This window comes from Lepus europaeus, chromosome 9 (genome assembly GCF_033115175.1).
Source record: "Lepus europaeus isolate LE1 chromosome 9, mLepTim1.pri, whole genome shotgun sequence".
NCBI lineage: Eukaryota > Metazoa > Chordata > Mammalia > Lagomorpha > Leporidae > Lepus > Lepus europaeus.
In genome coordinates, this window is record NC_084835.1 from 116,136,338 (window position 1) to 116,163,400 (window position 27,063).

Genomic DNA, 27,063 nt, shown 5'->3' on the forward strand with positions numbered 1-27,063 from the left:
TCATGGGAGACCAGGAGGAAGCACCTGGCTCCTGGCTTCAGATCAGTGCAGCGCCGGCCGTAGCGGCCATTTGGGGGGTGAACCAACAGAAGGAAGGCCTTTCTCTCTGTCTCTCTCTCTCACTGTCTAATTCTGCCTGTCAAAAAAAAAAAAAAAAAAAAAAAAAGAAGCTGAGAATTTCTTTCTGATCTATTGTCAGAACTTCAACCCATTGATCTGTATGTCTATCCTTAAGTCAAGTAAACATTGTCTTTATTAATAAAGCATTTCAAACAATGCAATAATCTGAAACCATGAGTTTCCAATTTCTACTTCTTATTATTTTCATACTTACATTTTTTGGAGGGTAAAGATTGTTGGGCTATCTTGCAGATTTACCTATATGTGCTTTTAAACAGAAGCACTGGCACAGCAGCACATCCACTTGGAAGGTCATTCTAGCTCTTTGTAACTCAAGGTGACAATCAAGACTCGGAAAATAATTGGTTCAAAACACTGGCAATATTGCATCTTTCTTATCACTGTACAGGTCCAATTAGGGGGGAAACATTGATGGGTTTCTCAAAATACATTTTCTTTAAGATAGGAATCTCTCAAATCTGAACTGTGTTATTCCATATAGAATTACTAAAGAGTACTAATTCACTTATAACCACATATTGTATCTTTTGTCCTAATGAACTTAATTCGAAGATTTATTGATCCAACCATCTCCCTATTTTTGCTTTTATTAATCCTATTTGTACAAGAGTATTGTTATTACTACTTATCATAAAAGTTATGGTTTTTAGACATCAAAACCAAGTAAGTTATTTCAGTGATGCATTTATCCAATGTTAGCTCGTTTAATATTTCTTTAACATTTTTTAAAGATTTATTTTAGGGGGACAGCACTGTGGCGCAGTAGGTTAATCCTCCTCCTGCGGCGCTGATATCCCATATGGACGCCGGTTCGAGTCCCAGCTGCTCCTCTTCCAATCCAGCTCTCTGCTGTGGCCTGGGAAAGCAGTAGAAGATGGCCCAAGTGCTTGAGCCCCTGCACCTGCATGGGAGACCAGGAAAAATCTCTTGGCTCCTGGCTTTAGATCGGCAAGGCTCTGGCCATTGCAACCATTTGGGGAGTGAACCAATAGAAGGAAGACCTTTCTCTCCATCTCTCCATCTCACTGTCTGTAACAAATAAATAAATCTTTTTAAAAAGATTTATTTTATTTATTTGAAAGACAAAGTTACAGAGAGAGGTCTTCCATCCGTTGATTCATTCCCCAAATGACCACAAAGGCCAGAGCTGAGCTGATCCGAAGCCAGGAGCAAGGAGCTTCTTCCAGGTCTCCCACATGAGTGCAGGGACCCAAGGACTTGGGCCATCCTCTCCTGCTTTCTCAGGCCATAGCAGAGAGCTGGATCAGAAGTGGAGCAGCCAGGAATTAAACCGGCGTCCATATGGAATGCCGCTGCTGCAGGGCAAGGCTTTAACCCACTGTGCCACAGCGCTAGCCCCTAATATTTCTTTAACATTTTAACTCATCAGTTATACAATGATGCTACCTAATTTAAATGGAAAATAGTTTATAAAATTTAACAGACATTTCCATGAAAGCTTGAAATTCCTGTAAAATTCAGTGGTAAATCTATAAAGATCAGCAAGGAAGCTATTAATTCCCACAAAGATCACACCCAGCACTGTTACTGGACAAATAATCAGGCCCTTGCTGCTCACTGCAGCATGGCTCGCCAGTTAACCAGAGAGGAGTGTTGGCAAGAAGAATGAGTTTATCTCAAGAAGTTGGCACTTGGGCCAGCACCGCAGCTCAATTGGCTAATCCTCCGCCTGCAGCACCGGTACCCCGGGTTCTAGTCCCGGTTGCTCCTCTTCCAGTCCAGCTCTCTGCTGTGGCCTGGGAAGGCAGTGGAGCATGGCCCAAGTGCTTGGGCCCTGCACCCGCATGGGAGACCAGGAGGAAGCACCTGGCTCCTGGCTTCAGATCGGCCGTAGCGGCCATTTGGGGGGTGAACCAACGGAAGGAAGACCTTTCTCTCTGTCTCTTTCTCTCACTGTCTAACTCTGCCTGTCCAAAAAAAAAAAAAAATTGGCACTTGGGGAGAGATCTCTTGATCCAAAATGTGCTTTCTTCCCAACAAACCGGCAAGAAGGGTTTGTAAAGGGACAGGAATAATTGCAGGGTGAGATTAGAAATAAAACCATGCCTCTGTTCAATTGATAATTATGCATATGTGTAGGCTTTGTGTTGATGAAGTCCAACCAGCTCCTCTGGAGAAATCTGGGGCACCAGCCAGGTGGAGATCTGTTGACAAGGAGATCAGTGTCCGTTGGGTGGTAGCTCCTGTGTTAGCCGGGTAAAAGGCCAGCATTCTAAACCATCTCTCCTAGTAGGCTCCTGAATTTCTCATGCAAATATTACTGTTCATTAGACTAGCAGAGGTAATGCATGATATCAGTAGCTGGTTTTTGTTATATAAAAGTAATAAAAGGGAAAGGAAAGGAAGATGTCTTTATTATGGTTACAAACATGGGCTATAAGGCCACAGGACATTTTATATTAGATGATCTAATTTTAATTTTGAATATATCTGTAGTAATTTCTTGGGCTTACTAAATTTAAGTTATCCGGTAATTTACATGTAGGCAGTAGTACTATATTGAAAACCTAAAATTGATTTTGAAACATTCTAAATAATAGGTAGAATCATGTAACACATGTCCTTACAAATCTCTTGAAAGGTAATGACTTCTCACCTTACAGCACCCAGAATTTTCAATAAAGTGTCTTGATTCATTTCACTGTTTTTCTGATGAAGAACACATTGAACATTGTCCTTAATAAAATGGATCAGAATATTTCAGTTCCAATAATAAGTGTGCAAAATTTACTCTGCAATAATTGTTCAAAACCAGCAAAATATCATGCAAGGGTTCTACATTACATGATCTGGGTTTAGGGGGTTTGCAAATAGGGACTTTACCTATATTTGGGCCATCATTCTTCACTGATGTAATCCAATTCTAAGTTGGAGAGATTATGAAAACACCCCACTGTGGATGGCCTGAAGCAGACTGGACAGAAGTTCGGGCCAGAATTCCTGAAGCTGAGCTTGTCTCTTCCAGTTCCATGACAGGAATTAGGCCTGCCCTATCTGTAATGGAAAGAATTATTGAAACTGATTATCAGTGATTCCCAGTGGAGATTTAGTTAAAGATTGGCATGGCATTTCAAGTGGGATTTATGTGCTAAAACTTTTCTAGCCATTTATTTTTTTAACATTTTTATATTAATTTTTAGTTAGTTTTTAACAGATTCAATGTGATTTGTAGAAACAATTCTAAGAATATTATGAAATTCCTTCCCTCCCTCCTCCCTCCCCCCTCCTCCCTTCCCCTTGTCCTTTTTTTTAGGTTTTGAGATAACATCTTTTAAATTTGCATTACAGTAAAAAGGCTTAAGCAAAAATACCATGGTTTAGTGGAAATATACACAACAGCTATAACCAAAAGTCGAATATAAAAATGACCATTTCACCTATATACAGTAAATTTTAAAGTGATCACAGATCATTAAAATTATAGTAGCATAACTTTCATAACCATTGATTTTATAATGGTATAAAACAAAGTTATACAAAACTATATTTGCAGCAATATTGATACACACAGATATTTCTTTCTTCTTCCTTTCACGTTTGTTAAATTTTAGCTCCCACACATGAAGAAAATCATGCAGTAATTGTCTTTCCAGGTCCCGCATATTTTCCTTTCTTTTAAATGAAGAAATTAACATTTTCTAAGAAAATGTTTTTCATCTGAGGTCCTTCTCCCCATATCAACAAGACTGAGAGTATACTTAGACCCTTGTTGTACAGCCAGTGTGATCAGATTCTGAGACATGGTTTGAATGTGTTTTCCTGGAGTGATAGATTTTTAGGAACCTACCCAGATTTCAGGCAGACTGCCTGGGCCTTTACCAGAGTAGCAAAAGGAACAAAGCAATTACTCTGTACTCACAGTAAATATTGAATTGGGTTCATCTGGCATATATAAAGCTTTAGATACTATTTATATAGAATTCTTCAAATTATGGCCTACTTGCTTGGCAAAATTTGTTAACAACATTGGAAGGGCATCTGTTGCTTTAGCCTATCCAACATCTATTCATTCTTTTTTAAAAAAACAAGCAAATACTATTCCAGGCACTTGGGATACAGGCGTGAATGAAGTGAATACCTCTATTGCATAAATTTTGCCTTCTAGTGCAACTGCAAGATAGAAGCCAGTAAGATACATGACAGCTCACAGTATTAACGGTGCCGGAATGTTAGGCAAATATAGGGAAGCTGTTAATGAAAGTGAATCATTTATTGTTGAAAGGAGGTTCCAGGCTGGAGGAGGAGGAGGCAGTACAAAGGAATGGTCAAGGGTAGAGAAAGGAACCAGACAACACAGGAGGGGAACTGAAGCTGTGCGTGTTCTGTTGTAGACCGAGCAGGTGAAAGGGGATGGATCCAGTGCATAAGTCAAGCAGATTTAGTGGAAATACACACACACACACACACACAGAGAGAGAGAGAGAGAGAGAGAGAGAGAGAGAGCGCACTATCAAGAGACTCCCAATCTAGGAGAGACAGAAAATGATGCTAATAGCTACGTTTTGCAAGGGTTATGGGTGAGGTAAACGACAGGTTTAGTGAATTATCTGGTAAGAGCTGCTGTTACACTACCCAGGGCACTTTCACTGAATTCTGCCCCAGCATATTCAGGGGAGCATCTGCATCACAGGGAGCTTTGGAAAGGCAAAAGCCTTAAGCTGCACTTTACAAATTTGCAATTTAACCAGATCCTAAGGTGAGGGACCAAAGTGGATTAAGCTGCTGCCTGTGACTCCAGCAGCCCACACAGCAGTAGTTACAGAACCATCTATTCCACTTCCCATCCAGCTCCCTGATAATGCTCCTGGGAAAGCAGCAGAACATAGCCCAATTGCTTGGGCCCCTGCACCCACGTGGGTGACCCAGAAGAAGCTCAAGATCCTGGCTTCAGCCTGGAACAGCTCTGGCTGTTGCAGCCATTTGAGAAGTGTACCAACGGATGAAAGGTCTCTCTGTGTGTCTTTCCTTCTCTCTGTAACTCTGCCTTTAAAAAAAAATGTCAAAGTTTAAGAGGACTAATTTAAAGAATATTGGGAGTAAAGTCATGGCCCATTCCAGAGAGTAGAGAAAAGTGAGCGAAGACATAGGGGAAAGGAGGAAGAAGGAAACAATTTCCACCCCCACAACAAAATCACTCTGCCATGTACTGAGAATTCTATAAATTCAGAGAAGCTTGAGAAAGTAACAGAGCGATTCCCCTGGCAGAAAGTGATATGAGAGAGAGTGGAATTTAGGTGCTGATCTGGGTTCTGGGATTCAGCTGAGGCCAACAGAGGGATTTCTCAGGGGAGCAATGGAGTCCCAGTCGGCATTTTAACAAAGTCATTGGGGTTTGCCAAGATAGGAGTTTGTGAAGGTCTGAACCACACTTCGGGCAATTTCCTAGATGATTCTTAAAATTAATTTAAATATTTATTTGTTTTTAATTGTAAATTTAATAGAATCTTGACAAATTTGAAAAATACAAAACCATTTAAGCAACAAAAACGAATAAAATATCACAGCTGATAAGGCCAGTGTTATGGCTTAGCAGGTAAAGTTGCTGCCTACAGTACCGACATTCCATATGGGCGTTGGCTCATGTCTTGCCTGCTCCACTTCCAGTCCAGCTCCCTGATGATGTGCCTGGGAAAAGCAGCAGAAGATGACCCAAGTGCCTGGCCCCTGCACCCACATAGGAGACCCAGAAGAAGCTCCTGGCTCTTACCCTTCTGATCAGCTCAGCTCCAGCTGTTGTGGCCATTTGGGGAACGAACCAGTGGATGGAAGATCTCTCACTCTCTCTCTCTCTGTCTGTCTACCCCCATAACTCTGCCTTTCAAATAAATAAATAAATCTTAAAAAATTAAATATCACAGCAACCTTTACAGTACTTTTTAATTTTTATATAGAATTTTACAGAAGAAATGCTATAAATTATCACAATATTAGGAAGAACTTTTCCCTAAGTTAAATAACATAAAAGTGATATTTTGAAATTTAAATAAATATATTCTATAGAGTGTTCTATCAGAGAACATAATGTCAGCAATCACTTAGCTCAGTTTGACTTTTTCATAGTCCTAATGAAGTATATTTGTTTGGAATGAGATTTTTGTGTTTTTGATATTGTTTATCTAACATTTAAAAACATGAGAAATAAAATAATGAATATTTTAGGAACTTGTATATGATTGACTCCAAAAAACCTTATAAAGTTTTCATCAAATTTTATTTCCATTTTTCTCAAAATTTAAGGTGGAACTTTTTTCCCGATTCCTTATAAAAGAAGGCCCTTATAGTGATTTATAAAAATCAAATGTAAAAGTAAACATGTTTAAACATGCTTAAGGGGGACTGGTGTTGTGGCCCAGCAGATTAAGCCACTGCCTGCAACACCAGTGTCCCATATGGGCACAGTTCAAGTCCCAGCTACTCTACTTCCCATCTAGCTCCCTGCTAATGTCCCTTGGAAAGCTGCAGAAGATGGCACTAGTCTTTGCACCCTTGTCACCCATATGGCAGACCCAGATGGAGTTCCAGGTTCCTGGCTTCAGTCAGTCTGGCCCAGCCTCGGCTCATATGACCATTTGAGGAATCAAAGGATGGAAGAGCACTGTGTCTTCCCCTCTGTACATAACTCTGCCTTTCAAATAAATAAATGTCTTTTTTTTTAATGCCTATAATCCTCGATAGTTTAGCTTTTTACCATATTTTCTTTCAACCTTGCCTATCTAGTTACCTATTTTACATCCATCCCTATATATGTGTATGTTTGCATATATGCTCATTTACACACTGAGGATAGATAGATAGATAGATAGATAGATAAAGGAAGGAGGAAGTGAGGGAGGAAGGAAGGAAGGAAAGAAGGAAGAAAGGGAGGGAGGGAGGAAGGGGAAAGAAAGGAAAGGAAAGAAGAGAAGAAAATTGGGTAGGGTCAGTGTTGTGGCACAGCAGGTCAAACTGTTGCCTATGATGCTGGCATCCCATATGAACATAAGTTTGAGTCCCGGCTGCTCCATTTCTGGTCCAGCTCCCTGCTAATGTACCTGAGAATTTTGGGGAATACAGCCCAAGTGTTTGGGCCCCTTCCACCAATGTGGGAGAACAAAATATAGTTCCTGGTTCCTGGCTTAAGCCTGACCATTGTAGCCATTTGGCTAGTAAAGCAGCAGATGGAAGATCTCTTTGTCCCTCTGTGTGTCTCTTCTTTTCTCTGTAATTCTGTCTTTCAAATAAATGAATAAATCTTACCAAAAATGATACATAGATCTGTATATACATACATGCATTTACATATACATATTTTGCTACAATGTGGTCTTTGTGTTCCTAATAAACATGTCTTAAAGATATTATAAGAAATTTGTTCCAATGGAAAATAATTGCAGTTATGTCCTGAGCTATTCCATAAATGTGTATCCTTAACTCTTATATATTGAGTGAATCAAAATTTGGTTATGCCACATTTAAAAAAATAAAAGCTAATCATTTTCTATCATCAGTTTTTATATTATGAGCAAGGATCAAAGATCTTTATACATTTTTGTCACTGGTGCCATGTTAGATAAAACCAGAGCCAATCAGACAATATAGCAAATTGGTTCTTGTACTTATTGCATTGCAGCCAAAAATCAGCTCTGTAATGCTAATCCCATATTCTAGTCATTAGATCTACTGAATCCAACTGGGGTAGAAAAACACATTTATTAGGAAAACCATGTGTATGTATTTTACAACATTGGGATCCTACTCTATATGAAGTTTTAGAATTTGCTCTTTGAAAGAAAGGGAGGGAGAGAGGAAGGGAAAATCATTATATTAAAATTGTATCTATGAATTATATTGAATCTGTTAAACACTAAAATAAATATTAAACAATAACATTAACATTTTATGTATTCAAATGTATTCAAAGTTATTTTGTGCCTTGCATATTGTATGACACAGAAATACTCTTTGGTATGTGTATGTATGTTTCTATTACTAGCTTACACATTGAAATGGGCATCTTTTGTTTATTTTTCTACATAATTTGATGATTTTATCCAGATGTTTAGTAAATATTTATTTATTTATTTTAGTTTTTGACAGGCAGAGTAAAGACAGTGAGAGAGAGACAGAGAGAAAGGTCTTCCTTTTTGCCGTTGGTTCACCCTCCAATGGCCGCCGCGGTAAGTGCACTGCGGCCGGCGCACCGCGCTGATCCGATGGCAGGAGCCAGGTGTTTCTCCTGGTCTCCCATGGGGTGCAGGGCCCAAGCACTTGGGCCATCCTCCACTGCACTCCCTGGCCACAGCAGAGAGCTGGCTTGGAAGAGGGGCAACCGGGACAGGATCGGTGCCCCGACCGGGACTAGAACCCGGTGTGCCGGCGCCGCAAGGCGGAGGATTAGCCTATTGAGCCACGGCGCCGGCCGAGTAAATATTTATTATTTAGCCACTATTTAGTAGATACTACTGTTACACCTACTGGTAAAGGAGTTTGATTCCTGGCCACTGCACCAAGATGTTTTGAACCCCAGGAACTTAACTCGTTCTGTGTGCAACAAACTATGAAGCAGATGAACAAACTGAGAAGGCAATTTTTAGCAAGATTTTATTGAAGAGAGCAGAGAGAGATGTAAAGAACAGAGGGAAAGCAGTTCGGAGGGCCTTTTTCAGAAGGAAAAAAAACAAAACAAAACATGATCTTGGGTTTTTATGCCTGTAGGAAAATTTGTAAAAGATCCTTTATGAAAAGCATTTCTTGCGTAGTGAGCTCCTCCTACCCTACCTCCCATTCCTCCAGTTTGCTTGTGACTGTTACAGGGCAGAGAACAAGTTCTGTCTTGGAGCCTGTATGGGCGTGGAGGGAGGGAGCTGTTTGTCTTTCCCCTTAATCCCAGACTGGTCACAGACAGCTCTAGTCACCTGCCCTTCTGGGTGACCTTGGCAGCAGAGCCTTTCTCCTGACACGAAATTCTTTTTGTTGTTGTTGTTTTGAATATTTATTTGTTTATTTATTTATTTATTTATTTATGAAGGAGTTAGAGAGAAAGGGAGAGACAGAGAGAGGTCTTTTCATCCACTGGTTCAGTTCACAAATGAGTGCCAATGGCCTGGGCTAGGCCAGGCTGAAGCCAGGAGCCAGGAGCTTCTTCCTGGTCTCCCATGTGTGTTCAGGGACCCAAGGACTTGGTCGTCTTCTGCTGCTTTCCCACGCACATTGGCAGGGAGGTGGCTCAGAAGTGGAGTGGCCAGAAATCAAACCATCCCTCGTATGGGATGCCAGCATTGGAGGCAGCGGCTTTACGTGCTCTGCTACAACGCCAGCCTCTCTTTCACTACACTTACCTTCTAGATCGGGCTGGTTTCTCAGCTGGGTTAAGAAAATGTTCCATATTACAGGAGGGGCCCTTTGTTCTCTCTGCCTTTTTACCATTCTAGCTTTGACTGATTCCTTTCATTATCCTGAAGTTATTTTGGATTTGTTGATATTTTGATAGGGGATGCTATTCTTATATATATTCTTATTAATATATCATGTTATTATAGGTATGCTAATAATTTATAAAAATATATTCTTATGAATTTCATTTGTACATTTGGTTAAATTATCTAAACTTTTTCATTTATTTCCTGTATTTCCATGTTTTAATCTTTGTGGAACATTACAAAAATAGTATCTATATAGATTCAGATTAGATTCAGATTTCTTTTAAGTATTATGACTTTCTTGCAGTTAAGTTTGACTCTGTGTCTAAGTGTTTGATCAATTTGATGACAATAAAATGTCAGTTTTATCATTATGAAGATGAAGCCTAGAGTTCCAGGGATTTCTCGTTAAGTGCCCTCTACAAATTTTACAGAATTTTCTGAATCTGCTGATTACTTTAATGGGGGTGCTTTCTACCTGTAGTCACATCTAATGATTTAATTGTTTTGTAGTAGGAATGTATTTGATCATTATGATTAAAAATGTGTCAAAATTTATTAATTGTTTACATTATTTTCTCTCATGAAAAAATTAGTCTACATGCATTTCCAGACTGGCTGCCATGATGTAATTTTTTTAAAAAGTATATCCCTAAAATGGATTTTTAAGTTAAAATCATATCAGTAACCCTCAACTGTTTTGAGTCTCGTTTTATGAAGCTGGATATGATAGAAGGGATCTGAAAACCCATGAGGTGGAATCTGGAAGCTGGACTGCAAAAGGGACAGGAACACAAAAGGTCCCAGCCATTACTGCTACCCTCAGAAAGGAGCAGAACGTTAGCCATTTGGATTTCCTCTTTTTTTTTTTTTTTTGACAGGCAGAGTGGATAGTGAGAGAGAGACAGAGAGAAAGGTCTTCCTTTTTGCCATTGGTTCACCCTCCAATGGCCGCTGCGGCCGGCGCATCTCACTGATCTGAAGCCAGGAGCCAGGTGCTTCTCCTGGTCTCCCATGCGGGTGCGGGGCCCAAGGACTTGGGCCATCCTCCACTGCCTTCCCAGGCCATAGCAGAGAGCTGGCCTGGAAGAGGGGCAACCAGGATAGAATCCGGTGCCCCAACCGGGACTAGAACCCGGTGTGCCGGTGCCGCAAGGCGGAGGATTAGCCTGTTAAGCCAGGGCGCTGGCCATTTTTTTTGTTGTTGTTGTTTTGTTTTGTTTTTGTTTTTGTTTTTTGTTTTTTTGGGGGATTTCCTCTTTTGAAAAATGCCTGTTCAGATCCTTTGCCCGTTTCTTAACTGTATTGCTTGTGTTGTTGTTGAGTTTCTTGAGCTGTGAAAATCCAGTTTCAGTCCCTGAAGTTGAGGTGGGTATTTGGCATAGTGATTAGGACACCACTTGGGATGTCCTTATCTCCTATCAGGGTGCTCTTTTCAAGTCCTGGTTCCACTTCTGATACGAGCTTCTTGCTAATGCACACACATGCTGGAAAGCAGCAGGTGATGACTCAAGGAAACGAGTCTCTGATACTCACATGGAAGACCTGACAAAATTAGTGTCCCCTTGCTTTGGTGTGGTCCTGCCCCAGCTATTCCAGGCATTTGAAGACTAAAGCAGCAGAAAGGACCTCTCTCTCTCTCCCTTTCTTTCTCTCCCCCAGCCCTTTCTCTCCCTCCTACAATCTATCCATTGGTATCTCTGCCTGAATCTGTCTGTATCTCTCAAATACATATTTTTAAACAGAAAAAATGAACATATTTATTGTATCATGTATTGAATATGTATAAACATATTCAATGTATCATGCTGTTACCATACATGTCCTTTGTGTATAGATGAACTAAATTACTTAGCCTTTGCATTACCTCACAAATCCATTTTTTTATGATAAAACACTTAAAAGCTACTTTCAGCAGTTTGAGAGTGCACATTCCCTTACTATTAACTGTAGTCACTGTGCTCTTCAGTGGTTCTCGTAAAGTTAATGGAAGCATTTTCCACTTTGTTTTCAGCTTGACGATTCCCTGAGTCAGATCCGAAAGCTCCAGAGATCTCTGGATGAACAGAAAGAAACAAATGGAAACCTGGAGATCGAAATCAAGCACTTACAAAACCGGTAATTACTATTTAACAAAATATGTTGAAATCAAGATTAGGAAATTACGTAAGAAAATCTTGCTGTCCTTTACTTATTTCATATATTCTTAAGTATCAGTAACAATATTTTCATCAACTAGAAATATTCATGAAACGGATATAAAAACAATTCTTTATTTGTCAGCCTTATTAGGTTTTATTATTTTTGTCTAATAGATGTTGCATGTTGTAGCAAAGAGTTTAAGGATCACTTGATAACAGTTTAATTGCTAAAAGGTACACAATTTTTGAAAGGCAAGCTACTAAGACCTGCACTGTGGTGGAGCAAGTAAAACCACCACCTACAATGCTAGTGTCCCATATGACACCTGTTTGAGTCCTGGCTGCTCCACTTCTGATCCATCTCCCTGCTAATGTGTCTGGAAAAGCAGCAGAGGATGGTCCAAGCCCTTGGGCCCCTGCACCCACATGGGAGACCTGGAAGAAGCTCTTGGCTCCTGGCTTTGGACTGGCCCAGCTCTGGTCATAGAAGCCATTTTGGGAGTGAACCAGTAGATGGAAGATTGATCTCTCTCTCTCTCTCCCTCTGCCGCTGCCTCTCTCTCTCCCTCTTTCTCTTTCTCTCTCCACCTTTCTGTAACTCTGCCTTTCAAATAAATAAATAAATCTTAAAAATAAAGGCAAACAGCTGTCAGAATATATTTCACATAATATATGAAAATATATTGTATGAAGTACAACATATTGTATAAAGTATCATGAAATATCTTTATTGTATGAAAGTAGTATGAAAATATTGTATGAAAGTATAATATCTGCAATAGAAATGTAACTTGAAAACATAGATGTCGCTGGGTAGTTAATAAAAGACCATTGTGTATAAGCACATAGCTTAGTTCAGTTCAGTAACTGATTGACCTTTGTGAGGGTGCCTTTTGTGTATGTGAGTGTGGGGTGCTGTGTCATATGGAAAATAGATTTTACCCAAAAGAGGTAACAATAAACTTCTTGGATGTTTGCGTATAATTCCTATTTGATTCTTTCTAACAAGCAAAAGTGACCAGAGAGGTCATAAAAATGTTTATGTTGTGAGCTGACTGAACAGGCAAGCTAAGATTTCTACTGTAATTAATACAAATATTCTAAGAAAATAATAAGACACTGTGATCATAGCTAAGAAAAGCTGCAAGCATCTCTAAGAAAGAAAAAGGGGCATTTGTGCAGTAAAATTATAGAAAAGCCCATTGCCATTGGAAAGTAGTATCTGGGGATGTATCAGGCTGAAATAAAGCTGTGGTTTCCCTTTGAGTGGTAAGAACAAAGCTAAATATAATACTGTACTTAGATGAATACTTCAATATTTCTTTGAAACCTTCATACACCCAAACACACACACCTATATATCTTGTGGCTCATGTTGAAGTTTGGGTTTTCTTATGTTTTATGTTTTTTGCAAGAAAAGAAATGGGAGGGAGGGAGAGAAGGAGTGTGAGTGACAATCTTCCACCTGTTGGTTCCCTCCCCAAATGCCCACAATAGCCAGGTCTGAGCCAAGCCAAAGCCAGGAGCCATCAACTCCATCTTTGTCTCTCAAATCAGCAGCAGCGGTTGAAGCAATTGGATCATCCTGCATTGCCTTCCCAGGCTCATGAGCAGGTAGTTGGAAATGAAGCACCCAGGACTGGAAATGGAACTCTGAAATGGGATACCTGCATCACCAGCATTGGCTTAACCCACTGTGCTACAATGCCAACCATGGATGCAGTCTCAAGAGAGGATAATCAAGGCCCGCCTCTGTTTGTGTGGGGTAATATTTAAGGCATCTTACTCCTTAAAGTACAAGTAAAAGTGGACAACAGGAGTCTGCTGTCCCTCAACACTCCACTTAGATTCCACAATTCCTTTGCACATCATCATCTCCAGATCACCATATACAAGGGAAAATCTAAACTCTCTTCTAAAGGCTTACTCATTTTACAACTTCAGAGCAAAAAAAGAAGTATGTTTTTACATTTCCACATTATATTATGCTCTTCTCCTACTTTAGAATTCAATTATTGTGATAGGCAAATCAGGCAGCTACTCTATGATCTCAATACAGGCCCTTGCTAATAAATGCCACGTATAGGGCTACCATGAGTAAATAATCACCCTAGATGCTTTATATATATTAACTCATTTACTCTTCCTAAGGTAGATCTGTTGGCCACATAAGCCAGATGAGGAAAGCTGGAATGGACAGTTCTTATGTGGATAGGATCGGATGGAGTTGCCTAGTGAGCGCTGATTTTGTGCTGGCAATGGTTTAAGAGAGGTATTTGCTTAAATAATTTTGTATCAAATATTGAGAAGTAAAATGTTGTTCAGTTATATGTTGCCGAACAACCAATATGCCATAATTTAATGGCTGAAAGCAACAATGATTTCTAATTAGCCATGTTTCTGTTGAGTTAGCTGTGATCAAAAGTATGGTTCTCCTGCTTAATTTTGAGGCTCCATTCAATGGGACTGTTGGTTAGGCTGGGATGTCCAAGGTGGTTTCACTCATGTCTGGTTCGGCTGGGGTGTCTGTGTCTGGGTCTTTCCCTTCTTATAATTAGTTTCTCATCGTTTAGCAGCTGATCTCCAAGAGGACAGAAATGAAATTTAACTTTACTCTCTAGATCCCTGTTTGCCTCTTTAATCATCTTTCCCTCAGAACAAATGGCCATTTCTGCAAACAGATTCTTTTCGCAGATATGTGTTTTATAGAATTCTGGTGAACAAGAGGGGATTCTCTTTTTAGACAAATATATAGGTACATACATAAAAAAATACGAACAGACAGAGAGATGCAGATATAGGCAACAAAGACATTCTCAATATTCTTTGTAGATGCATGGATTAATTTATGGAGTTTCTGTTCTGTTACAATAGTCTATCCATCTGCTTTTGTGCCTGTACCAGGCTTTTTTGATTGTAACTACCCTGTAGTATATCTTGAAAACTGGTATTGTGATGCCTCCGGCTTTGTTTTTGTTGTACAAAATTGATTTAGCTATTTGGGGTCTCCTGTGTTTCAATATGAATTTCAGCATTGTCTGATAAGAATATCCTTGGTATTTAGATTGATATTGCATTAAATCTGTAAATTGCTTTTGTTAGTATGGAAATTTTGATGATGTTGATTCTTAGAAAACATGAACATAGAAGATTTTTCCATTTTTTGTCTTCTTTATTTCTTTCTTTAATGATTTGATTATCATAAATATTTGGTGTCCTTGGTTGAATTTTTTCCAAGGCATTTAAATTTTTTTTTGCAGCTATTCTAAATGGGATTGATCTTAAAAGTTCTTTCTTGGCCAGCGCCGTGGCTCACTAGGCTAATCCTCCACCTGTGGCGCTGGCTTGCCAGGGTCTAGTCCTGATTGGGGTGCCAGATTCTGTCCCGGTTGCTCCTCTTCCAGTCCAGATCTCTGCTGTGGCCCGGGAGTGCAGTGGACGATGGCCCAAGTGCTTGGGCCCTGCTCCCGTGTGGGAGACCAGGAGGAAGCACCTGGCTCCTGGCTTCGGATTGGTACAGCGTGCTGGCAGTAGCAGCCATTTGTGGGGTGAACCAACAGAAGGAAGACCTTTGTCTCTGTCTCTCTCTCTCATTAACTCTGCCTGTCAAAAAAAAAAAAAAGAAAAAGAAAGAAGTTTTTTTCTCAGCCATGGAATTCTCTGTGTATACAAAAGCTATTGATTTTTATGTGTAGATTTTATATCCTGTAACTTTACCAAACTTTTTTATGAGTTCCAATAGCCCTTAGTTGGGTCTTTTGGAACCCTATATATAAAATCCAGTCATCCACAAATAGTGATAGTTTGACTTCCTCTTTCCCAATTGTATCCTTTTAATTTTTTTTTTTCTTGCCTAATGGCTCTCCTAAAACTTCTAGGTCTATGTTGAATAGCAATGGTGAGACTGGACATCCTTGTCTGGTTCTAGATCTTAATGGGAATGCTTCTAACATTTCCCTATTCAATAGGATGCTGGCTGTGGTTTTGTTGTAGATTGCCTTGATTGTGTTGAGGAATGTTTCTTCTATACCCATTTGCTTAAAGTTTTCATCATGAAAAGATGTTATATTTTATCAAATGACTTTTCTGCATCTATTGTGATAATCAGGTGGTTTTTGTTCTTCAGTTTGTTAATGTTATGTATCACTTTTATTGATTTGTGAATGTTGAACCATCCTGCATATCAGGGATAAATCACATTTGGTCCGGGTGAATGATCTTTCTGATGTGTTGTTGGATTCGATTGGCTAGTATTTTGTTTTAAATTTTTGTGTCTATTTTCATTAGGGAAATTGACCTGTAATTCTCTTTCTCTGTGTATCTTTATCAGATTTAGGAATTTAGGTGATGTTGGATTCATAGAAGGAGTTCGGAAGGATTCCCCTCTTTTCAATTGTTTTGAATAGCTTGAGAAGAATTAGAGTTAGCTCTTCTGTAAATGTCTGGTAGAATTCAGCAGTGAAACCATCTGGCCCTGGGATTGTCTTTGTTTGGGGGGGGGGGGTGTTTATTACTGATTCAATTTCCATCTTGGTTATTGGTCTGTTTAGGTTTTCTGTGTTTTCATGTCTCAATTTGGGTAGGTTATATGTGTTTGGGATCCTATTTCTTCTAGGTTTCCCAATTTGTTGACATACAGCTCTTTATATTAATTTCTGATGGTTCTTTTTATATCTGTGGTATCTATTGTTATGTTTCATTTTCTCATCTCTAATTTTATTGATTTGGGTTTTCTTTGCCTCTTTTAGCAGTTTATTTATTAAGGTCTATATTGTATGATATTAGGATGGATACCTCAGTTCTTTTTGGTTTCTGTTAGAGTGGAATATCTTTTTCCATCCTTTCACTTTCAGTCTGCATGTATCTTTGTTGGTGAGATGTGTTTCCTCTAGGCAGCATATCGATGGTTCTTGTTTTTTAATCAATTTTGCCAATCTGTATCTTTTAACTGAGAGTTGAGGCCATTTACATTCAAGGTGACTATTAATAAGTAATGACTTGGCCTTGTCATTTTTCCATAAATATTTCTGCTGTTTACTTTGGATTTCCTTTGTACTTTTATTGGGAGATTTTCTACCTTCACCTTCTTTCACAGTGATGACCATATTTCTGTGTTTCTATGTATAGCCCATCCTCGGGCATCTTTTGTAAGGCTGAAAGAGTGGTGACAAATTCATTCAATTTCTGTTTGCAGGGAACAGTATTCTGGGTTGATGATTTTTTTTCCTCTTAAGACTTAAAATATATCTAGTCATTCTCTCCTAGCCTGTAGAGTTTCTGATAAGTCGACTGTAAGTCTGATTGGAGATTATCCTATAGTAATCGGGTGTTTCTCTTATGCACATTTTACAATCTTTTCTTTATGTTTTACTGTGCCATAGGGAAGATCTTTTTTGGTCATGTCTATTAGGAGTTCTATGTGCTTCCTGTACTTGGACATCCTTTCTTTATCCAAAATAGGGAAGTTTTCTGAAATTATTTCACTAAAAATGCCTTCTTATCTATTCTCTCCTTCCATGCCTTCAGGAACTCCTAAGTCCTATATGTTCAGTCATTTGAAATTCTTCTTCTTTGTTTTGGTCTGAGTGTAAGATATCAAGAGATTTGTCTTCTAATTCAGATATTCTTTCTTCTGTTTCATGGAATCTATTGTTAAGGTTTTCCACCACATTTTTATTTGATCTATTTAATTCTTCATTTCCAATATTTCATTATGATTTCTCTTTAAAATCTCAATTTCATGGGGAAAATTTTTATTCATGTCATGTATGGACTACTTTATGGATTTGCTTCTGATTACTTCTAAGTAATCCTAAAATCAAATTTTTTGAATTCTGGTTCTGCCATTTTTTCAATCTGCTCATCTTCAAATTCAAGTATTGAAGTGTTGTCTTGTTTATTTGGGGGCATCATGTTGTCTTCCTTATTCCAGTTTCTTGAATTTCTGCATTCATTTTTAGGCATTTTTGGAGATAACTTGTTGGGTTTTTTTTCCCCCTGTGATGGCTTTTATCTTTGTGGCTTAGTGGAGTGTTTTCTCTTTCAGTGAATACCCAGAGGCACAAGCTGGGTATGCCCCAGGAGCTCTGTTCAGTGCTCCAGTGTGAGGAGAGCGTCTAGAGTGACATCCAAGTTGGGCATGGTAAATCCCTCTTTTTTTTTTTTTTTTAATCAAGGGGAGGGTATGATCAGCTCTGTTTTCTTAGTCTCATGCTCACATCCTCTCTTCCAAGGAGACCAATGCCTGGGCAGTAGACCCAGTGGGTGCAATATTCACCTGCATTGCCACTGTAACCAACAAAGCTTCTGTGCAGTCCTTAGTGTGAACGGTGTTCCCACAGAAGTGACTCTCCCCAGGCAATCAAGGAGCCCTTAGCAATTAGAGATGCCAACAGTGACTGCTCAGAGACACAGCTGCACCCTGCCCTCTCCCACGAAGCCACAGTGTTTCCATAGTCTGTCCCAGAACACAGGCTCCCACAGTCATGAGTGCCCGGTCCCCTGTCAATTTGCCCAGCCAGACTCACTCTCAGCAGGTTGCTAGATGTGCAGACACAAGCTGACGCAGCTGTTAAGTATGTCTAAAATGGCACCTGCCCTCTCTCAGTTACAGGACACCAGTTCCATATGGTCAGAGAGAGAGAGAGAGAAATGCGTCCTCTACCCTTTTTCCCCCTATGTTGGCAGGTACACTGACCCCCACTGGGCTCCAAGCCCCACTCAAGCAAGGCTCTTTCCACAGCTTTTATCGCCAGTGCCTTAAGCTGCTGTAGTCTGGTCTTACCTCATTCTCCAAAGCGGTGCTGAGGCTCTTGACTGCTGGGGTCTTGAGTTATGCAAGTTCACCCCTCCACGTAGATCCACAGTGTCCCTCTAATTTCATGCAGTTTCCTCTGCTGTTTTTTTCCCTAACTCTTCCCTGAGATTGCACTCTCTCCACTTTTTTTTTTAAACTATCTTCCCCTAGCCTAGAGCAGTAAATTTCTCTGATTTAAAGAATTTGAAGACCAATGTGGCACTAATCTCTGTGTTGTCCATGTTTGATAACCATTATATATGTGTTAGAAATTTAGCAAAACATTTAATCTTTTGAAGTCTCTGTTTTCTCACCTTCAAAATTGAGATAACAATAGGTTTTATAATTATGATCTCGCAGCCATAATTTATTCTTTCCTAACTGTGCCATTTTGAAAATCAATGTGTCTTATTATCTTATGAGGTTTAAATGAGCAATAGGGTAAATAAAGATGAGGGCTATACAAATTAAAATGTCTCCTAATATCTGTAAATTTACAAATATTGCATGTGTCAGTTTAATTTCTATTTTTAATATTTAAAATTGACCATATTTTCAGTTTTGGTCCCCTAAAATATCAATAAGATCTCATGAAGAACAATATGATACATACATTTAAGACTATTTACCCTAAAGAGATGTTAGAAGGAATTAAGTATCCATTACTTTTATCAATGACTATAATCTAAGAATTAAAATAAAAAAATAAAATTTTGTTTAATAAAAGATATTGGGCAACACTCTAGGGCAAGAAATAACTAAATAGAAAATTAGAAAGAAATTTAACTTTACCCATAAATTATGTCTCAGGACACAGTGTAATCAGATGTGTGAATTATAAGTTTGTGAATAAATATGTTACTATCCCCTCAGACATATTTTTAATTTATTTGCATTAGACTAGATTATAACAGCTCCCTTCAGTTTACTTTTATTTATTTCCAGTGAATGACTACATAATAACAGAGAATGTTACAGTTGAATAGGAATAAAGCTATCTTACATAAGTCTTTAATTAACTGAGTTTCTCAAGGTTGGAAATGTGTTTCGGGCTAAATTTTTTTATCTTATATGTGGCATTTAAAAAGTGACTGCATTTGTTGAATTAACCTGCTGCTTTGGTATCTTATTTTGATGGGGAAGTCTATGGTCACCTAATGGAATAAATGTTTCCAGAATCTTACTCATTATTTAGAAAAAGAATTTGTAGTATTGTCCATTTAAAGACTAAAAGAACACATATTTATGCATTCACCAAAGCCCCCTTATGTGGAGCCTACATATGAGGAATCTTCTAGAAGTTCATGGAAAATGTATGCCATGGAAAAACTTTGCATGAGTTTCCATATTTTTCCCATCTAAACTACCTTACATTCCAGTTCTATTTTTCTGTGAACATGCTAGAATATCCTGCCATTGTACAGATATTATTAATAAAAAATGAGATACTGAAATATAAAGTTTCAATAAATCAGTAATTATGTTATAGACCAGTGCTTTAAGCTCAGCAACACCATCAAGAGTGGAAATAGTTACTACAAGTAATTAGAAACTAGGAGACAGATCAACAAATGATATGTTCTTTTTGTGAAATATTATTCAAAAGGCAGAATGACAGAGAGAGAGGGAGACACAGAGATGGAGGAGATGGAGAGACAAGATCTTCCATCCACTGGTTCACTCTCCAAATGCTCACAAGCACTGAGGCTGTGCCAGGCCAAAGTCAGGAACCAGGATTTCCATCCTGGTCTCTCAGATGGTGGGCAGAAACCCAAGCACTTGGGCCATGGTTCTCTGCCTTGCCAGACTCATTGACAAGAAGTTGGGTTGGAATTGGTGGAATGAGATTCAGTGTCCCAAGTGGCAATTTAACCCAGCACCACAAGCCCCATTCTGGTGTTCCTTATTCTGAAGATTCATAATAGCATTTCTTTCTTTCTTTTTTAAAAACATACTTGTCTTTTTATTTGAAATGGTTTGGAAAGACATGGAGATACAGATAGAATCTTCCTTCCATTGGGTCACTCCGCAAATGACCACAACACTGGGGGCTGGGCCAGGCCAGATCTCCCATGTCTGTAGCAGGGACCCACGACCTTGAGCCATCATCTGCTGCCCCCAGGTGTGCAGGATCAGGAAGGCAGAATCTCAAGTGGAACTGGGACTCAAACCCAAGTGCTCTGATAGGGGATGTGAACTTTCCTAGGAGTGTCTAAACCATGGTGTCAGATGCCCATCCCCCACAGCATTTCTTTAAAAAATATTAAGTAATATTCAAACTTGAAATCTGAAAAGTGAGAAACATAAATGCACTCACAGTCGCGATGTTCACTTCCTGTTGCTCAGCCTCACTGAGGCTAATATTCTGTTAGTATACAATTACCGTTCTTAGACATCAAGAACTGTAACTGATGGTTGAACAATATTGCCAGATGACTCAATCTCAGACTCTTGAAGGGCTCTAGAAAGAAAGTATAAATAGCATTGATTTCAGGAAGATTATTTTATTCTTCTGATAATTGTTCAATGTGAGAAATTGTGTAATAGTCTACTGAAGATGTAATTAAGCCTTTACTTTAGGAAAGAATACTAATCTCTCGTCCATGGAATTCTCTATGTTACTTAGTAAATGCTATGTTTTCCCCATTGTAATACAATAGAATTGAGTTGAGCTTTAGAACAGAGTATATGAACCCGTGGACCTTCTGCCTGCTTGTCCAAATTAGTAACATAAAAATTAAATTAAGCAGTGTGTCTTTCAGAACATTTACAGTGCCTCTTTGGAATCCAGCATCCCATAATGGAGTATTTGTGTTTGAGTCCCGGCTCTGCTTCCAGTTCCAGCTTCCTGCTAATGAGCTCCCTGAGAAGCAGCAGGTGACATTGAGAGTAGTTTGGAGCCTGCCATCCACATGGAAGACCTGGATTGAGTTTCAGGCTCCTGACTTTGACCTAGCCCAGTCATCATGACTTTTAAGGGCATTTGGGGAATGAACCAGAGGATGGGATCTTGTGCTCTCTCTCTCTCCCCCACTCGTTCAAATACAATAGATAAATATAGAAAGAAATTTATACAAATTTTTAAAAGTTTATACCAAATACAACAGAAGTTGATCAAAGAGATAAAGATAAAATATATAAATATATAAGTACTCTGAAAGTACTGAAAATGAAATTTTTTTTTTTTTTTTTTTTTTTTTTTTTTTTTTTTTAGTCTTCAGTGTCGGGAAGGCCTTTTTAAGCAAACAGAAATCTCAGAAGCTATATATTATGACATACTTGATCTCATAAAAATTTAAAATGTATTTCATTTTAATCAAAGGCTCACTGTCTTTGCAGAGGCAATTACTTTCATACATGTGAGGCACTTTTCTTGCTTCTTCCCTCATATCCTGGAGCATACATTTTTCCTATCATGCATCTCCTATTTATCTCTTAAGAACTTGTCACTGTCAATGAAGATGTCACTCTTTTACTACAGTTCCCACTAGTCTTTTCCTACCGTGCCATGGTTTCTACTAAATGTTTGTGAAATACAGCTGTATTTTCATGAGCTTGTTGGTTGTTTGCCACAGAGCCATGCAGAATACTGTGATGAAATGCTCTCTTGTACCCATTTTTATTTCTTTCTGTGGAACTTAATCATTACCTATTTTTATTTACTTGCATAATTTTTTGTGTCCCCATCTCTGACACATACTTCTTCAGACTTCTTTTATTATTCAATAAATTAATTCCAAAAGGATTCTCAGTTCTGATAAACTAATTGGAAGTAATCATCTCACGTTGACATAGCTCTGTCTTCTTGGGGTTTTCATTACCAACATTTCTAAATCTCTCCTCTTTCCCTTTATGCTGAATAGCTTCTTTATTAAGGTATTCCAGCAATGCATCTTTTAAAATAACATTATGTAAGGCAAACTTTTCCATTTTAGCCCTTTCTTGTCCCCTTGGTCTCTTTAAATAGCATCTTTATGTTTTATGGATGCACTGTGATTTTGACTTCTTTAAAGGTAAGTGAATGTTTACTTTTATTTTTTCCTCTTTGCCTTCTATTTCCTCCCAATCACAGTTTCCCCTTGTGTTGGTTTCAGCCTTTACTCTTCTCCAGTTTCTAATTTCACCCAGGGTTGTAGGTGCCCTTGGATCAATCAGCTTTCTCTCCTGCTGTCATGTCTTGTTTGTTTTATTGCCAGGCCTTTTCCTCTGGTGTGACTCTTTTTACTTAAGTATTTTGAGATAGTTGGAGATGGTTTTTCTTCCTCTAGATGTTTTGGATTAAATCTTTAGGCTCCCAACTGGCCACAAAATTCAATAAATGCCTTGTGGGGAAAACTGGCCCTCAAGTCTTGAATTTGTCACTCCAGACCTTTTGTGGTTTGTTTTATACAAAATGTACATGGATTTTATTTTAAATCAATCTAAGAATTCATTTTTTATAAGAGAAATATTAATAATAATCTCATAAACAAGCAATTAATATGCTTTCTTCTTTTTCATTGCTTTTGCTTCCTTGATGATATAGCTGTGTTCTGCTCTCTACAGGGATTATGCTATCTGGTGTTGCTTTTCCTCTGATCTTGGTTTTGGAATTACACATCTTGATTTTATACCTACTAAGAGCCATTTAAATAATTTTAAAAATATAGAATCTCTTAGTTACAGCTCTGCAATTAAAGTCAAGAATTAAATTACATTTTAAATATCCCTCTAAATGAATAACTATTTATCTTACTATTTGTCTTAGTTCTTCCTGCTGTTCTAAAACTTACAAGTTAAAATGTATGGACTAGAGATGTAAACTCATAGTATATTACATATCTTTAGTTTTTAACTCCTGTGCTTTAGTGGATTTTCAAGTGATGAATCCTTTTTTTAAGTATTTATTTATTTTGAAAATCAGAGTTAGAGAGAGAAATAGCTTTCATCTGTTGGTTCACTCCCCAAATGGCCCCAATGGCTGGGGCTGGCCAGACAGAAGCCAGGAACCAGGAGCTTCTTTCACATCTCCCACGTGGGTGGCAGGTGTCCAAGCACTTGAACCACCTTCCACTGCTTTCCCAAGTGCATCAGCAGAGGGCTGGATCAGAGGCGGAGCAGCAGCAACACCCTTATGGGATGCCAGTGTTACATTTGGTTCTCTAATCCATTTTGCCACAATGTTAGCACCTGATGAATCATTTTTGAAGCATAAGAATAATCAACCTGTACCACAATTTCTGGTTTCTTGAGTGCTTTAAATTTAAGTCATTTCTCAAATTATTAAAAGCTACTTATGTCTGTGTACAGCACAGCTCCTAACAATTACTTTTTCAGTCTTTCCTCTCAGCTAAATAAAGTCATATTTTCATATGTATCTAAATTTCTTACACAGGTTATAGTCCCAATCTATGATGATTAATTTATTTAGTGAGGGTTAGAATCAGATTAGCATTTTTCTCATTTTCAGGATGTTTTAGCATTTGCTTTTCAAAATGAAAGCATATTAAGATATTTTTATATGAACTCAGCTTGATTTTTGTTTTCTTTTAATTTTTTAATTTTTATAAATATAAAGAGAATAACTTTCATATATTTCATAGATAGCAATTCTAAGAAAATAACTATACTTCTTTCCTTCCTCCCTCAATCCTCCATCAATACTTTCTTTCTTATTTTCCCTTTAATTTTCATACTAACATATTTTTAATTTGCTTTATAAGCACAGGGTTAATTCAACTACTAACCATAATATTCAACAAGTAAAAATTAGAACCACCACTGTTTCAGAGGAATATAGACCAGGATTATAAGCAATAATCAAGTCACAAGCTATCAGTTTCTCTCAAACATTATTTTGTATCTATATTAACTACTCAATATAGAGGAAATATATGATAGTTATATTTTGGGGACTGGTTAATTTCACTAAACATAACAGTTTCCAGTTGCATCCATTTTATTGCAAAAGACAGGATTTAATTCTTTTTAATGCTGAGTAGTATTCCATCATATATATATATATATATGATTATAAAGAATTAAAGATATATATATATATATTGCATTGTCTTTATCCAATCACCAATTGATAAACATTTGAGTTGATTCCATATCACAGATATTGTGAATTGAGCTGCAGTAAACACGGGGATATTTAATGATTTATTTGAAAGGCAAAGTGACAGAGAAAGAAAGACAGAAAAAGAACTTCCATCTGCTGGCTCACTCCTGAAAGCCCACAAATGCCAAGGTTTTGTCAGGACAAAGCCAGGACCTGGGAACTCACAAGAGTCTCCCACATGAGTCTTGGCCATCATTTCTGCTTCCCAGGTGCATTCGCAGGAAATTGGGTCAGAAGCAGAGGGCAGAACTGGATCCCAGGTACTCCTGTATGGGACGTGAGAATCCCAATGGTGGCTTAACATGCTGCACCACAGCAGGTGCTGCTCAATTAGTTTTAAAGCTTCGTTGGCATTTCAGCCTAGCTCTTTCTATTCTTGACCTCTGTGTTTTGGTTCCTTTTCCAGGAATCTCAGATATATATTTCAGTAGTTTTCTCTCAGAACAAGCAGGTTCTAGTGCTTTCACACATGAAGACCACATTGGACTGAATGGAATTACAGGTTCACAGTTTTGTCATCATTCCACTTTCTCAGTGTGAAAGAAGATATATCATCATCTCTTTGATGTTTGCCCCTGTACAATCAAGACTCCTTTTCCTACTAAAGAGCTAAAATATCCTAATATAAAGATGGTATTAACCTCAACATCATTCTGAAAAGCACATTTATTCTGTGTGCTCAAGTCTTTCACTTGTTTCTCATGAAGCTTTTATATGCAATGTTATTTCAGATACAATATTTTTGATTGTATGCCATCGCTTTTTATTTTTTCTATTCTGCCAATTTAATTTTCTTGTATGAGGGTGTATTTATGAAGGTCTAATTACCTTCATTATTATAAATTCTTTTTTCAGATCATAACATTCATAAAATATGTTCCAAATGGAATAGAGGAAATAAGAATAGTTTAAATTTAGAAACAAATGAGTATTACCTTGACTTGGTGAGTTTTAGGAACAGGGATAAGAATAAAATTGCTCCTGCTGCTGATGTTACAACAAGAGGATTTACGGCCATGTTAGTCATATTTGAAATGCTTTCTTATACTTTCCTACTGAAAAACCTCTACACATCGCAGTGTCACGACATGTTCCTGTTAAAGCACCACTAAATATTGCACAACACTTCAGCAGTGCTGCACAGTACTGTGGTGTGCTGTTTGCTGTGTGAAGAGGGCACACGGTTCGTGTCAGCGAGAGACAGGCCCAGTGCGCACCTTGTGGGGCTTTGCTTCTCTGTCCTCCTTCTGTCCCACATCCTTGCCTACTCACATGCTCTGCCTTCTGTCCTACGTTTCATTTTTCCTTTGTCTGCCATCTCAGAAGTGCATGCCTCATTTTGGTTGACAGCTTTTGGTTTCCAATTTCCACCTTTGTTTGCTTTCCTTTTCTGTCAAAGTAATTCTCTCCTCTTGTTCTGACAGGAACTCTTGGCAAGTAAGAAAAAGAATATGAACGGTCAGGATGTGTTGACAAAAAGTTGACTTTAGACCCTGTGTGTTAAAGATTTTGTATTTGGCCTCGATAGCAATATACTTTATATCATAATTTATCTGTTACCTTGTAATAAACAAACTTAGTATTTTCAGTGTTTTAGAGCCAAAAATGTGTAAAACTATAATACTGTCAACCATTAATGCTTTTTTATTGGTTTGTGATATACAATTGTGCTAGGGTTTCCATAGATCAATTAAATATTATTGGGAATTACTACTATGCCTTGCCAGTATAGAATACTTGATTATAAAGTACAGTAATTTATTTTTGACACAAATCAGCAATTTATTCAGGGCATACAATATTCTCTTATTTCTAAGACTTTCTCTGTGGCTTGTATAGTAGATTAGATCCACAGATTTGCATTACTGAAGAATATTAAGAATTCTCTGAAAAAGAGCTGGCCAGAAATATATCCATTACATGTTCTACTCAATTTCTACCATTGAAACTTTTTTATTTTTTAAAAGTTTTACTTTTTGAAGTTTTATGTGCTAAAAACTTGAAACTCAAAATGTGAGAGATGGAGGGAAGAAGGGTGGGGAAGGAAGAGAGAGAGAGAAAAGGAGTGAGAGAGATTTTTTTCATCCAATGATTCACTTCACAAATGGTTGCAACAACCAGGGCTGGACCAGACCAAAGCCAGGATCCAGGAACCCTATCTGATTCTTCCACATGGGTGGCAAAAGCTCAAGGACTTGAGCCATGTCTTCCCAGGCACATTAGCAGGAAGTTGGATAGGAAGCAGAGCCTCGAACTGGAACTCCAATATGGGACGCCAGCATCACAAGTGGCGGCATAACTCCCCGTGCCACAATGTTAGGTGCAAAAATTAGTTTTTAACTGCAGTGCAAACATAATATGAGCCACATGTAAAGAGAACAAGCTGATGAAATTAATAACATTAATAGCATATAATAACACGATAACATAATAACATATTAACCCCAACAAATCCATTGTATC

The 27,063-nt window shown here is 38.2% G+C and overlaps 1 protein-coding gene across 3 annotated transcripts in view; it reads left to right on the forward strand.

Annotated features, from left to right (window-relative positions):
- The window catches only part of CCDC102B (coiled-coil domain containing 102B), a 402,878-nt gene that overhangs the window by 324,364 nt on the left and 51,451 nt on the right, over positions 1 to 27,063 (forward strand). For all 3 annotated transcript variants that reach the window (XM_062200306.1, XM_062200307.1, XM_062200308.1), the window contains one exon: positions 11,575 to 11,678. In XM_062200306.1, coding sequence (XP_062056290.1) covers positions 11,575 to 11,678 — 104 coding nt within the window. The remainder of the gene's footprint in view (positions 1 to 11,574; positions 11,679 to 27,063) is intronic.